Raw genomic sequence first — 18,151 nt, 5'->3', positions numbered from 1 at the left:
GTAGTTTCACCACATCTGGAGTGCCAAAGGTTGCCTACTTCTGTGCTACAATAACTCTGCTTCTAAAAGGGAATCAATTTCCATTAAATAATTTATTTTATGCACTTATATAGCACTACTATATTCCGCAGCGCTTTACAGACATTAGCAACCAACTGTCCCCAATGGGGCTCACAATCTAAGGTCCCTATCAGTATATCTTTGGAGTGTGGGAGGAAACGCAAACGCAAACACGGGGAGAACATACAAACTCCATGCAGATGTTGTCCTTGGTTGGATTTGAACCTAGGACCCCAGCGCTGCAAGGCACCACTGCTAACCACTGAGCTAATTAAGGAGTTTCTCAGACCTTGGAGTCAACAATCTCTTTGGTCCAGACCTGTGCACTGAACATACTGGCACACGTTACACTGGGGTGAGATACTGGAACACGCTGCACTGGAGAGAGATACTGGCATATGCTGCATCAAGGAGAGATACTGGCACACGCTGCACTGGAGAGAGATACTGGCACACGCTGCATCGGGGAGAGATACTGGCAAACACTGCACTGGGGAGAGATACTGGCACAAGCTGCACCAGGGAGAGATACTTGCACACACTGCACTGGAGAGAGATACTGGCATAGCTGCACTGGAGAGAGATACTGGCACACGCTGCATCGGGGAGAGATACTGGCAAACACTGCACTAGGGAGAGATACTGGCATACGCGGCACTGGAGAGAGATACTGGCATACGCTGCATCAGGGAGAGATACTGGCACACTCTGCACTGGAGAGAGATACTCGCACACGCTGCATCGGGGAGAGATACTGGCAAACACTGCACCGGGGAGAGAGATACTGGCACACGCTGCACGGGGGAGAGATACTGGCACAAGCTGCACTGGGGAGAAATACTGGCACAAGCTGCACTGGGCAGAGATACTGGAACAAGCTGCACTGGGGAGAGATACTGGCACAAGCTGCACTGGGGAGAGATACTGGCACAAGCTGCACTGGGGAGAGATACTGGCACACGCTGCACTGGGGAGAGATACCGGCACATGCTGCACTGAGGAGAGATACTAGCACAAGCTGCACTGGGGAGAGATACTGGCAAACACTGCACTGGAGAGATACTGGCACACGCTGCACTGGGGAGAGATACTGGCACAAGCTGCACTGGGGAGAGATACTGGCAAACACTGCACTGGAGAGATACTTGCACACGCTGCACTGGAGAAAAATACTGGCACATGCTGCACTGGAGAGAGATACTGGCACATGCTGCACTGGAGAGAGATACTGGCACATGCTGCACTGGAGAGAGATACTGGCACATGCTGCACTGGAGAGAGATACTGGCACAGCTGCTCTGAGGAGAGATACTGGAACACGCTACACTGGAGAGAGATACTGGCACAGCTGCTCTGAGGAGAAATACTGGCACATGCTGCACTGGAGAGAGATACTGGCACATGCTGCACTGGAGAGAGATACTGGCACATGCTGCACTGGAGAGAGATACTGGCACAGCTGCTCTGAGGAGAGATACTGGAACACGCTACACTGGGGATAGATACTGGCACACGCTGCACTGGGGAGAGATACTGGCACACGCTGCACTGGAGAGAGATACTGTCACAAGCTGCACTGGAGAGAGATACCGGCACATGCTGCACTGGAGAGAGATACTGGCACACGCTGCACTGGTGAGAGATACTGGCACACGCTGCACTGGGGAGAGATACTGCCACACGCTGCACTGGGGAGAGATACTGGCACAGCTGCACTGGAGAGAGCTACTGGCACAAGCTGCACTGGAGAGGGATACTGGCACAGCTGCTCTGAGGAGAAATACTGGCACATGCTGCACTGGAGAGAGATACTGGCACATGCTGCACTGGAGAGAGATACTGGCACATGCTGCACTGGAGAGAGATACTGGCACAGCTGCTCTGAGGAGAGATACTGGAACACGCTACACTGGGGATAGATACTGGCACACGCTGCACTGGGGATAGATACTGGCACACGCTGCACTGGGGAGAGATACTGGCACACGCTGCACTGGAGAGAGATACTGTCACAAGCTGCACTGGGGAGAGATACTGGCACATGCTGCACTGGGGAGAGATACTCGCAAACGCTGCACTGGAGAGAGATACTGGCACAAGCTGCACTGGAGAGAGATTATGGCACAAGCTGCTCTGAGGAGAGATACTGGCACACGTTACACTGGGGTGAGATACTGGAACACGCTGCACTGGAAAGAGATACTGGCATACGCTGCATCAAGGAAAGATACTGGCACATGCTGCACTGGAGAGAGATACTGGCACACGCTGCATCGGGGAGAGATACTGGCAAACACTGCACCGGGGAGAGATACTGGCACACGCTGCACCGGGGAGAGATACTTGCACACGCTGCACTGGAGAGAGATACTGGCACACGCTGCACCGGGGAGAGATACTTGCACACGCTGCACTGGAGAGAGATACTGGCACATGCTGCACTGGAGAGAGATACTGGCACACGCTGCACTGGTGAGAGATACTGGCACACGCTGCACTGGGGAGAGATACTGCCACACGCTGCACTGGGGAGAGATACTGGCACAGCTGCACTGGAGAGAGCTACTGGCACAAGCTGCACTGGAGAGGGATACTGGCACAGCTGCTCTGAGGAGAGATACTGGCACACGCTACACTGGGGAGAGATACTGGCACATGCTGCACTGGGGAGAGATACTGGCACATGCTGCACTGGTGAGAGATGCAGGCACCACGCTGCACTGGTGAGAGAATCTGGCACACGCTGCACTGGAGAGAGATGCTGGCACACGCTGCACTGGAGAGAGATACTGGCACAAGCTGCACTGGAGAGAGATACTGGCACATGCTGCACTGGAGAGAGATACTGGCACATGCTGCACTGGAGAGAGATACTGGCACATGCTGCACTGGAGAGAGATACTGGCACATGCTGCACTGGAGAGAGATACTGGCACATGCTGCACTGGAGAGAGATACTGGCACATGCTGCACTGGAGAGAGATACTGGCACATGCTGCACTGGAGAGAGATACTGGCACATGCTGCACTGAGGAGAAATACATTTGGCCTAATCAAGGGAGGAGCAGATACAGGGGTGAAATAAAACAAATACTCAATAAATCCAGCAGGGAAAGAAACATTAAAGTTCAATGCAGACATAGCAGTGATGGGAAGGAAAGATGAGGGGTGTGGACAATATCAAACTCAGGAAAAGCTGGGTGCAGCAGTTAGGTTTAATGCAGACAAGAGAATCACATAAGAGAATCGCTTGCCATAAGGTTTGTGGGATGCTTTTCAAAGTTTCTAAGCCAATTACCTACTACTTAGAGTATATCAAAGTATCCCCAAGGCTATAATTATACTCTGTGCTGCCCATTAAAAGCACAGCATGTGCACAGTGGATGCATAAAGACATTGCAGATACCCCCTAGGGTACAAGCACCAGTGACTGGGAACATAGGTGCTAAACAACATGGGAACCACTTATATTGGGGTGGATGTAAGGTCCCTATTGAGAACTGATGCTAAAGGGCATCGATAAGGTTGTTATGCATTAGTCTTCCACAGTTCCTCCATGTTTCTGGAAGTGCTTTATGTTCTCAATACGATGAGCAAATCAAGGGTTTTACTGAATGAAAGATGGGAATTTTCTTCACATGTTGCTATCTTAGGGTACTTTCACAATTGCGTTGTTTGATTCCGGCAGGCAGTTCCATTGCAAACGCATGTCATTTTTTCTGACAGATCAGGCATTTTTCAGACTGATCAGGATCCTGATCAGTCAGAACATTGCCTGATCAGTCAGAAAAATGCATTGCAATACCGGATCCGTTTTTCCGGTGTCATCAGGCAAAACTGATCCGGTATTTATTTTTTTCTCATTTTTACAGGTCTGCGCATGCGCAAACTAGAAGGACGGATCCGGCATTCCGGTATTTCTAATGCCGGATCCGGCACTAATAAATTTCTATGGAAAAAAATTCAGGCAAGTCTTCCGTTTTTTTCGCCGGAGATAAAACCGTAGCATGCTACGGTTTTCTCTTTTGCGTGATCAGTCAAAATGACTGAACTGAAGACATCCTGATGCATCTTGAACGGATTACTCTCCATTCAGAATGCATGGGGATATACCTGATCAGTTCTTTTCCGGTATAGAGCCCCTGTGACGCAACTCTATGCCGGAAAAATGCTAATGTGAAAGTAGCCTTAGGCCTCTTTCACACTTGCGTTGTCCGGATCCGTCGTGTACTTCATTTGCCGGAAGTGCCCGCCGGATCCGTAACACCGCAAGTGAACTGAAAGCGCACGGGAGGGAGAGCAGACAGGCCGGCATCGCGTAAGGCGCATGTGCGATTCTCTTACATGATCGCGCTTTTGTCAGCAAGAAAGACGGGATCGCGCGGCGAATCAGGAGGACGGCGCATGCGCAGGTTTCGGAAGCGCCGTCCCGGCGACTGAGCCGGCTGTCAGTTAAGGAGCATAGAGGAGGGGTTAGGGCAGGGGCGGTACGGCCAGAGGAGATGGAAGGGCTACCCCCTTGACTGGTTGCATGACTGTTGGAGCACAGAATGTGAAGTTTATAAGTCGATTTTTTGAAGTATAAAGAGCCCAGGAAAGCGGCACTAACATGGATAACAACACACTCAAGATAATCTATAAGGTACTGTTGCTAGTTTATAAAGTGAAAATGAGGTGAAAGGTTCGCTTTAAGGCCGGATCCGGATTAATGCCTTTCAATGGGCATTAATTCCGGATCCGGCCTTGCAGCAAGTGTTCAGGATTTTTGCGGTATTTTCCCCGGCCAAAAAACGTTCCGGTCCGGAACTGAAGACATCCTGATGCATCCTGAACGGATTTCTCTCCATTCAGAATGCATGGGGATAATCCTGATCAGGATTCTTCCGGCATAGAGCCCCGACGACGGAACTCTATGCCGGAACAGAACAACGCAAGTGTGAAAGAGCCCTTAGGGGAGAAGGATGGAAGTGGCAAAAATGGGTTTACAATGTATCCAAAGAAATGTCTTCTTACTTCTTCATGTACTGTATAAGTGATCTTCTCTTGGCAAAAGAGAACAGCACTGTCATATTTGAGGGTAGTAAAATGGTGACTGAAGAACATTATTGCCATGTCTTACCAAACAACTGAGGGACTGGTCCTTCTGTTTTAGTAATAAGTTTAATCCCCCATACACAGTTGTGGAGCATCTTTTTGGACCTCTGTGTTGCAGTGTTCCTCTGTCATTCGTCCTTGAAACATATGAATACAATTGACAATACCAATTCTCTTGTCAAAGGGGTGTCCCTGCACAGTCTGGAAATGGCAGCACTGATTGGGCAATGAGAGTGCATTGGAACAGACCTCCACCTCCATAACGTTCTAGGAAAAAATACTCCAGAATTGTAATTTTTATAGACAGGTCCTCGCTAGTAAGATAAGAATCTGATTTTTAAACTGGGCAGATACTTTCCTCTTGGTCAGTGTTTCTCATTAAATTACTATGACATAGCTGCATATTTTACAGCTTTCCTTCCACATTCCAAATCATGCTGAGTTTTATACTGCCTGGGTTAGACTTTGTTCACATCTCCAGCCCAGAGCACAGGATCCAACATTGCCAGACCCTCTACTTCACCGACAGATCCCATGCAATGACGTCCGGTGGTGATCCAACAGATTTCTCGCGTAAATGCTAGGTTTTGAATAAACAAAAACCTTGGCATGCAGCGTCCAAACTAGAAAACCCTCAATCAAACCTTGATGGACCAGTAACAAGCCAAAGGACCTCTTCTGTGCTGTGTGGTTCCATCATATATCAGAAATGGAACAGTGTCATGGCTTTCATTGCAAATGGAAGAAATGATGCAAATGTGAACACAATGTAATACAGCAGCTGGATTTACAAAAGTCCAGTTTACAGAATCCAAATGAAATCTGTTCACTTGATAGAAACCACAGCATTTCAGGACCTGCCAAAAATGTAGCACATGACATTGAACAAAGTTTTGATACTTTGCATTACAAGTCAGAAGCAAGTAACATTTCATCTCGTCTTTCTGTGTCAAGGAAAATGTTGAAAGATCCAGGGATGTATGGTTTCAATCAAGGATGTCCAGTTTTACTGATGTGCTAGTGATGTGGCTTTTGATTATCCAAAAATACAGACTAATTTAATGACTTAAGTGTCCTGCTTACATCCCTCTCGCATCCGAATTGCTCAGTCGGATCCCCACTGTGGGCAGCTTCATCGCTGATGGACTCCACATGCGTGGTCCAGGTCATGGACGCTGACTGACTTACAGAAAGCCAGGGGAGGTCCTATTGACCAGTAACGCCAAAGGGCCTGGGCAATGACAGCAATAGGAAACACCCCTGGGCACTTGCAGATTATTTGCATATCTCTTCAAACTTCACAGCCGCAGACTACACTGAAAGCGGTAGCATATGAGTCAATGTGCCTGTCTATGTGAACTGTAATGTGATTCTAGCAGTTTATTATGAGAAAAATAGCTGACAGAGTCTCTAAAATCTATGGGGTGGGGGTTCATGGCCTTTGTGCCAATTAGAGGTGTCAAAATGTTATAAAATTTTGAGCAGACATCATTTGCAGAAAGAATTTAGCGACTTTTTGCGTCACAGAATCCAGAGCGTTTTACTTCATTACAGTTTTCATTAAAACTAGCATATAAAACATTAATCTTAAAGGGCTTCTGTCACCCCCAAAACTCATTTTTCATTTTTGCGCATAGTAAAATCCTTATTGGACGACTATTCCCTATATAGGGCTCTTACCTTGTTCTGTGGCTTCGTTTAATTAAAAATCGATCTTTTAAAATATGCAAATGACTTCACTACCAGCAAGTAGGGCGTCTACTTGCTGGTAGCCGCCGCATCCTCCTTTCAAAAAACCGCCCCCTCCTCCAGTTGATTGACAGGGCCAGCGAGCGCTCTCCTCCTCCGGCTGGCCCTGTCAGCATTTCAAATCCCGCTCCTGCGCCTTACGTGTCTTTATTCGGCGCAGGCACTCTGAGAGAAGGACGCTCGCTTCCTCAGCACTTCCTCAGTGCACCTGCGCCGATGACGTCTTCTCTTTCGGATTTAGAGGTGACGTCATTGGCGCAGGCACACTGAGGGAGTGCTGAGGAAGCGAGCGTCCTTCTCTCAGAGTGCCTGCGCCGAATGAAGACACGTAAGGCGCAGGCGCGGGATTTGAAATGCTGACAGCGCTCCCTGGCCCTGTCAATCAACTGGAGGAGGGGGCGGTTTTTTGCGGCAGCTACCAGCAAGTAGCATATTTGCATATTTTAAAAGATCGATTTTTAATTAAACGAAGCCACAGACAAAGGTAAGAGCCCTATATAGGGAATAGTCGTCCAATAAGGATTTTACTATGCGCAAAAATGAAAAATGAGTTTTGGGGGTGACAGAAGCCCTTTAAGACGTTTTTCGCCTCTATCTGTGCACTAGCAGCTCATCTGGAGTCGATCACTGAGCACAAAGGAGCAATATGCATTACATGTCACCCCCAGCTATTCAGAATGAGGATTAACCTCCATGTTCTTTGGCTATGTGATGGAAGTGAGCGATGCCAATACCTTCTGTGATGATTACAATGGCTGGACGTTAGGCCTCAACTCTCATTCTTAACCCCACCACATATGTTGGCCTTTGAGAATATGTGATATGTGAGAGGTATAAATTCTGTCACCAGGCCTAAGGTCTAGTGACCCTCTAGTGATCCTCCTAACCTGCTGACCTCTCCTATTCACATGGTAACAGCTCTCTGCTGATACAGAATGGTATATTAAAGGATACCACTTCTGAAGTTATACAGTTTGCCCCTTGTTACAGAGTGGATTCTGGTGATATGTTACGATCTGTGGATGTGGATCCATTGTGATAACCACCCAGGCTGCTGACCCACCGGGAGCAAGAACTCCAGAGCGGAGGACCAGAGGCTAACAAAGTCCAAAGTCCGGGAAGGCAACTGTCAGTATACCGACATATAAATGGATTACAGCTCAGAAAGCAAGGTAAAGCAGACTAGCAGAATTTAGCAGGACCTGTGTTGATCAGGCAAAAAGTGACAGAGACAAGTGCAGTACTCCAGAACAGGGAGAATTTGGAAATTATTTGCTGTTAAATGCTTGTCATGTTTTTTTAAATGTTATTTTATGCTCTTTATCCCCAGTATAGTGGTGTCTGGATGGCACTGTCACCGGGCGCCGACGGCAGGTTCCCCCTATTCCCTGCCGTCAGCGCTCTGCGGTTCATACGGAGCAAGAACGTGCGCTACGCCCTCGTCTCCACAGCAACGAGGGACGGGGAGGATCTGGCCGCGCGTATTCCCTTGGCACAGTCAGCGTCCTTCGCGTCCATGGCAACTGCGGTAAGCCTGAGCGCCGAGCTGATCACTCGGTGCTCAGCTGGATTCAGGAAAATGAGTCATGTGACGCTGGCCACGTCACATGACTCCTCTTCTCCACTATTTAACAGGCAGCCTGCTGGCCACAGGTTGCCTGTGAATTCAGTCTCTTCCTGAACTTGTTCTGTGTGACATGCGGCTAGATTCCCGGCTCCGTTCCCGACTTCGTCCCCGGTTGCTCCCTGCATTTATTGGCTTCTCCTGATTTGACCTTTGGCGTGGACTTGACTGATCTTTGATTATCCTTTTGTACTTTAGCGACATCCTGGTTCTGACTCGGCTTGCTGACATATCTGTTGTTTGTCTTGTATGTCCCTCTGCACTTACCCAGGCTAGGGAACGTCGTCCAGTTGTACCTCGTTGCCTAGGACGAGTGGTGCAAGAAGGCAGGGACAGGGGTGCGGGTGGAGCCAGTGGTCACTACCCTCTACCCCTCTTTGTGAAAGGCTCAGCTCAGCAGGAAGCTTGGGTGTTGATACTGGATCCACCTCCGCTGAGTCTAGAGAGTTCTAACCTGGAGTTGGCAAGTACTGTATAGGAAGAGTGAGGAAGCAACTCCATGTACTCTATCCCTCACAGGACTGGACTAAAGCTACAGAGACTTATTGATCTAAGGGCTCTTTCACACTTGCGTTATTGTCTTCCGGCATAGAGTTCCGTCGTCGGGACTCTATGCCGGAAGAATACTGATCAGGATTATCCTAATGCATTCTGAATGGAGAGAAATCCGTTCAGGATGTCTTCAGTTCCGGTACGGAACGTTTTTTGGCCGGAGAAAATACCGCAGCATGCTGCGCTTTTTGCTCCGGCCAAAAATCCTGAAGACTTGCCGCAAGGCCGGATCCGGGATCAATGCCCATTGAAAGGCATTGATCCGGATCCGGCCTTAAGCTAAACGTCGTTTCGGCGCATTGCCGGACCCGACGTTTAGCTTTTTCTGAATAGTTACCATGGCTACCGGGACGCTAAAGTCCTGACAGCCATGGTAAGTGTAGCGGGGAGCAGGGGAGCAGCATACTTACCGTCCGTGCGGCTCCCCGGGCGCTCCAGAGTGACGTCAGGGCGCCCCAAGCGCATGGATCACGTGATCACATGGATCACGTCATCCATGCGCATGGGGCGCTCTGACGTCATTCTGGAGCGCCCGGGGAGCCGCACGGACTGTAAGTATACCGCTCCCCCGCTCCCCGCTACTACTATGGCAACCAGGACTTTAATAGCGTCCTGGGTGCCATAGTAACACTGAAAGCATTTGGAAGACGGTTCCGTCTTCAAATGCTTTCAGTACACTTGCGTTGTTACGGATCCGGCAGGCACCTCCGGCAACGGAAGTGCATGCCGGATCCCAACAACGCAAGTGTGAAAGAGGCCTAAGTATGATCTATAGAAAGAGACGAGGAGCTTCAGAATCTGCATGACGGAGCAATAGAGTAAGTAAGGTATCCTGCTACCTAAGCTTTTTAAACTTTACTATAGTGAGGGGAATGTTTTTAAGACACCATTCACACTTGGACATGACCTGGCCAGTCATACCTTAAAAAACATCTAAAAAACATGTGCAACTCAGTTGCAAATTACAGGCACAGTTGCAAAATTGAGATTTCCAGCCATAGATTCTGCAGGAAGAGACTTGAGAACAATAAAGAGGAAAGAGTATGATAATTTCCATCCTTGCTTAAATCCATACAAAACCATCTGGGATATTCACACTGTATATTGTGGAAACTGTGTTTTTGGATGTACTACAACTACCATTTTGCAGGTAAGAGAGATGTTTATTCTGCCACATCTGTCCTGGTTGCTGACTCCTGCACCATCTGCTGGACGTTGCACTTTACAGCCCTGTCTTGTACCCATAAAAAATACACTCAACATCACTGGCACCCCCAACTAACATCAGGCAGGAGCCCCAGAACCAGGGTGTGTCCTTAGGGAAAGAAAGAGTTCACATGCCTTTCACTGCAAGGCCACTGTGATTGTGACAGCCAGAGCCACTACAACTCCCATCCTCCGCTTTGGCTCCTCATAGGCTAGTTGCACAAACAGGTATTTATAAGAGCTGATAAAATAGTTATTCAGCAGCTGGAAAGCAACACACAGAGCAAGGGGGAAAAGGGTGTAACCCCTAAAGTGCTGAACCTGAGGTCAGATACACAGAACTAGGCTCCTGTTCACACATACACACTGGACAGACAGACACATTGAGAGTGGAGCTGTGGACACAGCTCGCCAGTGTAATTAGGTACTGAATGCTTTATAAGGTTTCAAGGATTCATATATAATTTTTAATATTGCTTACCTTATAGCAGAAACAGTTATCTTCTATGTATGGCAAGCTTTATGCAGTTATTCCTGGGATTGGGAGGAAGCTTAGGCCTCCTCACTAACTGGAGGGTTGGCTGAGTGCTACATTATTACTATATGTCCTAAATATCATCATGGTGAAAATGAATGACCCACAGTGTTCCTAAAATCCAGTACAATACATGCTTCACTATGACATATACAATTCACTGTATGTCCGTTAGAAAACCTCCCAACTGTTTGACCGTTCAAAGAGGGCCACTTATGGTTCATTGCGTGAAAGATCCATTTTTCTTACCTATTTATATACTTCAATAGTTTTCTCTTATGAAATGTGCAAAAATTATCTGATTATAGAAATTTCTAAAATTCAAATAGCATCAAAAAATGTAAAAATATACAAGGTGGGCTGTAATATAGAGAGATGAACCAGATATACACTTTCTGGATCAATATAGTAAATGCAGTAATGAAAATCTATACCTCAGATCAAAAAGAGGGACATTTATGGGGCAAAGAGGGACCTGGGTCCAAAATAGGGACTCTCTCCTAAAAAGGGGGACTTGAGAGGTCTGGACTAGCAATGCTGGTAACCAAATGAGGATGATGATAGAATCCATATTAGTAATACAGTCAGAATACAGTCTTTACAGAAACAGTGAGGAAAAGAGGGATTGATGGATGGATAGACAGACAGAGATACACAGGTAGACAGACTGAGGATAGAATATTTGTCTACGGTGCGCTTTAGTTGCTGCGCCTGTATGCTATAATGATTAGCTAACTAAATGTCTGACCTGCACCGAGAAATAGGTTACAAAGTGGAAATCTCCCACCGCCTCTGACTGCCCCCAATATGTACAAACCCAACAGAAGGGCATGTGGACTTTGCAGTGTGCCAGGCACCACAATGAGGGTTAACCCACTAATCCCCAGCTGGGCACATTCATTTAATATCAATGCTGTATATTTACAGACAAAACTGAAGCCTGAAGGTTGTGTATCCCGTGTGCATCAAGCAGCTAATCTGTAACACGAATGCACACATGTAATGACGGCACGCTAAGGACGGCTTCACATCACTGCTTCATTTTCCGTTCTTCTGATCCGTCAACAGAACAGAAAAAATAAATAAAGAAACGGATCCTGTATTTTAAGCATTCGTTCTGCATTTTTTTTTGCATCTGTTTTAGCCAGACATGCTCAACCTGCGGCCCTCCAGCTCTTGTAAAACTACAACTCCCACGATGCCCTGCTGTAGGCTGTTTGGGCATGCTGGGAGTTGTAGTTTTGTAACAGCTGGAGGGCCGCAGGTTGAGCATGCCTGGGTTTAGCCATTTCTGCCTGAGATCCATTATTTTAGATGGGAAAAAAATACTTTGTGTAGGAAGACAGAAATGGCTAAAATGGATGAAAATTGTGTATATCCAAATATATTATGGGTGGATTTACATAAGACCACAGTTAGGCCCCTTGCTGATGAGTGTGTGCGGATTAGGTCCGAAAGCATTGCAAATGTGTTCAGTAAAAAATGCGCGATTTCGCAAAGTCATTCAGTTTTGTCTGCATTCGCGTTCAGTTGTTCAGTTTTTATCACGTGGGTGCAATGCGATTTAATGCATTTTGCACTGAATGTATACAAACAACATCTCTTAGCAACCATCCGTGAAAAACGCATCGCATCCACACTTGCTTGCAGATGCGATGCGATTTTTACGCAGCTCCATTCACTTCTATGGGGCAGAATATAGAAGTGATGCATGAAAACCACGGCACATGTACACAGCCCCATTGAAATGAATGGTTCCTGTTTGCGTGCAGGCTCAATGCATTTGCATCACGCATTGCACCCGCGCGGAATACTCGCTCATGTGAAAGGGGCCTACACAAAGGCCAGAACAACTGTGTGTATAATTTTTTGGGGTCCACTTGCGTTCCCCTATAGAAAAGATAATGTATAAACATTTGAAAAAAACACCAAAAGCTACAACATAGATACACAGGTAGACAGACTGAGGATAGAATATGCTGCATTTTTTAAAATAAGCCAGAAGGACAAAATAATACCACCTGATTAACAAAAACACGCTTTACTTTTTTCCCATAGACCTTCAGCTAACATCTGGAGCAAAAACGTTCACTAAAAACACAAAAGTACAGAAAAACTTACGTGTGAACCCCTCCTTTGAGATTCAGCAGAAAAGTAAATTCTACGTTATACAGTAAAATATGGAACACAGGGTACTGTTACCTTGAGGCTGCGTCAAATGGTTTCTTGGATTTGCAATACAACAGAATTGGGGCAACATCCAGTCAATTAGTCTGATTATCCAAGAGTTAAACCCTGAAGGTGCTAAGCAGAATGCGGGATAGAGGGACGCTGAATGCCAGCTCAGCCGGTGACCCTGCCGAGCTGTTGTCACTGAGTATGCAAAGTAAAGGTGATCAGGGAAAAGTCCTTGAGAGAACAGAGGCCCCACCTATAGCAGAGCTCCTACCAATGAGCAGAAAGGCTCGCCAGCTGAGTGCAAGCGCAGGTGCCATGCACAACTGGCATACGCTGTGACAGACTGATGCACAACAATCTCATACAGTGCTGTGTACACCAGTCACCTGACATCACACCCATAAAACTACAGTCTTCTTCCACTCCCCCCCTCACTTTTGTGTAAGCATGTTCCTGATCTTACTGACTCGGGGGTGTAGAATACCACAAGATACTGAGGGTAAAACAGTCATTTTGCTATTGATTTGCTGACAGAATGACAGTCCACCATCGATTTCTGAGAATTTAAAGGGGAATTCTTATCGTAGATATTAACAGCTTATTGACAGGATATGCCAAAGAAGTCTTATAGATGAGGATCCTACATCGGAGACGCAGACCTTTATCCAGAAAGGAGTCCCTCAGCCCCCATCCAGGCTCTGACTGGATGCAGCAGTGGCCGGGATTACGCCCTGGTAGCTGTTTCTATAAATCCTGTTACAAAAACAGGGTAGCTTGTCCACTTCTGAAATCCTGGCCACCTCTGCATTCAGTCACAACCTGGATGTGCCGGCCAGTGGCCACATGCACAGGGTCGAGTATCTCTGCCAGGGCTCATGCACACGACCGTGGTTTGGGTTCGCATCTGATCCACCTTTTTTGTGGGTTGGATGTGGACCCATTCACTTCAATGGGGGCGCAAAAGATGTGGACAGCACTCCGTGTGCTGTACACATCTATATGTCCGTTCCATGCATTATTATTCTTGTCTGCATTACGCACTTAAAGGGTAACTGTCATAATTTTTTTATTTTCTAGTTTAGGGTACTTTCACACTACCGTTTTTCAGTTCCGTCATAAGGGCTCAATACCGGAAAATAACTGATCAGTTTCATCCCCATGCATTCTGAATGGAGAGAAATCTGTTCAGGATGCATCAGGATGTCTTCAGTTCAGTCACTGAATGGCGTTTTGGACGGAGGAAATACCGCAGCATTCTGCGGTATTATCTCAGTCTAAAATTACGGATTAGTTGCCAGAATGCCGGATCCGGCATCAATTTACATTGAAATATATTAATGCCGTATCCGGCATTAAAAATACTGCAATGCGCAGACCGGTAAAAATGTGAAAAAAATATATAACGGATCCGTTTCTACGGATGACATCTGGAGAGACGGATCCGTTCTTGCAATGCATTTGTAAGACGGATCAGCATTCGGATCTGTCGACAAATGCTGTTCGTTTGCATGCAGATTGCTGGATCCAGCAGGCAGTTCCGGCGACTGAACTGCTTGCCGGATCACTCTGCCGCAAGTGTGAAAGTAGCCTAATTAGAGCTAGGCATGTATACCTGAGTTAGTCTGTCAATGATTGTCAAAAGATCTGCAATTACCTTATAATAACAGCTTTCATTAATGTCCTCTGTCCCTTTCCACTGCTCCCTTAAAAGACAGTTGCTATAGCTTGTCTGTCTCTGGCTAAGACAGAAAGATGGAGGGGCGGTCCTTCACACTGCATGCCTTCATTAGACTTCAGAGTGAGGAGGCGTGTCTCTCAGTAATCCAATGTGATTGGCTGGCAGGGAGCTGCTGGCTACAGTGAGTGTGTATGGGAAGTGAGGGAAAGCAGTTTTGGCCTCAGAGAACTGGCAGAGGAGCCATCTTGAGAAGGTCCTCATATTGTAAATGTTTAAAAAGCCGTAACTAAGGGAAAAACTCAAGGAAAACAGTGGTATGTGAAGAAACTAAAGATTGCTTTATGCATAATGCTGCTGCTGCAGTAACATATGCAAAAAAAATTTGATGAAAACATGACAGTTACACTTTAAAGCCTTTAGTGAATTTCTTTGATGGAAAGATTTAGTCTCCTGAATGAGGACCCCAGGAACTGTTTCTCAACACAAGTATCTGGACAGTTTTTTCAAGGCTTCAGATAACTGAACTGGATTTTATCCATCCTGCTCCTGTAATACTAACCAGATTATGAGGATGTAAAATACAGAAGAAAAGTCAGCTAACGATTTTCCTGTGGATCTGCAACAAAGAACGCATGAACTACGTGTTTTTGCTGTGGAAATGGCTGTGGATTTCATCCCCTCCTTCGCAAAAGGTGATCTCGTCAGTGGAGAACCACTGCAAAAATGATCATGCAGCAGATTTCACATCCGCACCGGAGGTCAATGTACGCAGCAGATTTCTTATGAAGTGTGGATGAGATTTCTTGAAATCACATTAACTTTGATGGTACTGTACAACTCTTCAGATTTGGCAAGTAAAAATCTGCAATGGCAAATCTGCAGTGTATTTGCTGCGTGTGAACATACCCTAACTGGTAACTTGCAGGACACTGCAGATAAGGGTGCACAGACATTTTAAACATAGTGCACGATAAGAGGTTAAGGAAGGCAATGTGAACATGATGGCAATAATTTGTTAGATGTTGACTGTGCCTGACCTCAAATGGCAAGAGAGGGCATCACGGGTTAGACGCTGTTTAGCAGGACTCTATACATTCTGTAATATTAACCCTCCCCACCCCCTCTGGCGTTGACACCTGTTCAGCTCCCCCTTACACAGCTGCCCGACATCCACACAGTCATTCATTTAAGTCTGAACAGATGCCATAGTTCACACAAAACCTCCCTGGCATGTTCTAATGCATAAAATATGACACTTATGAGATTTAGTTTTCTGAGAAAATCTGTGTTATTTACTGAACAAATGGATTAAGTGCCCTCTAGTGTTAGCAGAGGGAAATGTTCCACTGCGGAGCATTTGGTAACAGATCTACCTTTAGTCTACTTTCTTACTAGAGTTTTTTGCGGATCCGTCATGGATCTGCAAAAACGCTTCTGTTACAATAATACAACCACATGCATCCGTCATGAACGGAACCGGTTGTATTATGTCTTATATAGCCATGACGGATCCGTCATGAACACCATTGAAAGTCAATGGGGGACGTATCCGTTTTCTATTGTGTCAGAGAAAACTGATCCGTCCACATTGACTTACATTGTGTGTCAGGACAGATATCACATTGCGGACATCGCTTGCAGCATTATTCTGTCCACGATAGAAGCGCAACCAAATGGAACGGAATGCATTCTGGTGCATTCGGTTTCATTCAGTTCAGTTTTATCCCCTTTGACAATGAATGGGGACAAAACTGAAGCGTTTTCATCATTATGCAGCTGTCACTAAATAGTTAAAATCAATAAGGCATGCTACAAAAAGTTGCAGTGTAACTAAGGCCTAAAACCTAGAGGGTCATTTATTTACCTGAAATACGCCTATAAAGTGGGCAGGGAAGGGGACGAGCCCACGACACGTCCACATTTTCTACGCCTGTTTTAGGAGTAGAAAATGGTCTAAATGTAAAGCATATTTACACAGGCCCAGAGAATCCCTTGTTAACCTGCCCATGTCTTAGGATTCTTTTCCATCCGGATGTGATGCGTGTAGCATCAGGACTGAATCCTGACCCATTCACTTCAACGAGTCCATGAACATGAACATCATTTTTCACACATGATATCTGCGTTCAGGAAAAATTTAACTCACGCTGTGCACAGGAAAAGCACCTGTGGTGACGTCACTGCGCTCACCACCTGGTCCGTCACATGATCCATCACCATGGTAAAAGATCATGTGATGGACCATGTGATGAGCGCAGTGACGTCATCAAAGGTCCTATTCCTCAAAGAAGAAGACAGAAGAGAAGCTGGGCTGCGCGATCAAGTGGATTAAGGTGAGTTAAATTTTTATTTTATTTTTTAACCCCTCCAGCCCTATTGTACTATGCACTCTGTATTAAGAATGCTATTATTTTCCCTTATAACAATGTTATAAGGGAAAATAATACAATTTACACAACCAAACATGGCGATTTTTCTCATGCGCATGCAAAACGCATTACAATGTTTTGCACTCGCGTGGAAAAATCGCGCATTTTCCCGCAACGCACCTGCATCTTATCCGGGCCAAAAACATGACGCCTGTGTGAAAGAGGCCTTAGATGTGCTGAAAAACCGTGTGTGCACCTCTGTGTCAGGTATATAAACACATAGGGAGACATTTAGCATCCCTCTGTGCCAGAAAACTGCCGTCAGAAAGTCACAACGTTTGGTGCACATGCCCTGGTTGCACAAATTTTTGTGGCTTTTTGGGAAGGTTCGCACCCCACTTACCACTCTTCCAAAAAGTGGGAGAAGGCGATGCAGGCACAAGCACAGGCAGCCCGGCACATTTATTATAACCCATGCCTGGGTAGATTATACCCATTGCTGGCGCACAGACATGCACAGGTGCGCCTCTTAATAATTCAGGCGTATCTGACAGCTATGACGGATAGATTTAGACTGGCATATTGTAGAACGCGGGTCTTAATAAATGTCCCGTCGTATTCTGTCATGGACTTGTGTGTGAAAAATCTGCAGCGTTGAACTGTAACCGGCAAAGTGAAATTGACCTGTGGTGCGGATTTTAAGGCCTCCTACACACGACCATATCTGTTTTGCAGGGTATGCTCTGGGAGGACAGGTATTTGCCTCCCAGCGTGTGCTGCTGGGGTGATTTGCAGCCAGGTGGGGTCAAACACCGGACTGGATTTTAAGTGCCGGTCCGAGTTTTGACAACACCTAGCTGTCCTTAAAGGGAATCTGTCACCTGCTTTTAGCATTTTAAGCTGTCACCATTGCCATGTTCACTAAAGTACCTTATTTCCTGCAGTCTTCTTCTTACTTTATTTCGTTTTGTTCTTTTGATAAAAAAGCCCTTTTTATGATATGCTAATGAAGCTCCAAGATGCCCAGAGGGGCGTTTTTTTTCCTCTCTGGAGCCCAGTGACTCCCCACTGCAGTGCCCAGCCCGCCTTAATTTGAATCCCAAGAA

The 18,151-nt window shown here is 46.4% G+C and overlaps 1 protein-coding gene across 4 annotated transcripts in view; it reads right to left on the bottom strand.

Annotated features, from left to right (window-relative positions):
• The window catches only part of STARD8 (StAR related lipid transfer domain containing 8), a 279,975-nt gene that overhangs the window by 157,088 nt on the left and 104,736 nt on the right, over window positions 1-18,151 (bottom strand). The window contains exon 1 of one of the 4 annotated variants that reach the window (XM_040442139.1): window positions 13,023-13,179. The exons of the other annotated variants lie outside the window; for them this stretch is intronic. Coding sequence (XP_040298073.1) covers window positions 13,023-13,080 — 58 coding nt within the window. The 5' untranslated portion in view covers window positions 13,081-13,179. Of the gene's footprint in view, window positions 1-13,022; window positions 13,180-18,151 lie in introns of those variants that run through there. 4 annotated transcript variants of the gene reach the window in all.

Source organism: Bufo bufo, chromosome 8 (genome assembly GCF_905171765.1).
Source record: "Bufo bufo chromosome 8, aBufBuf1.1, whole genome shotgun sequence".
Classification (NCBI taxonomy): Eukaryota; Metazoa; Chordata; class Amphibia; order Anura; family Bufonidae; genus Bufo; species Bufo bufo.
This window is presented reverse-complemented; position numbering and strand designations above follow the sequence as displayed.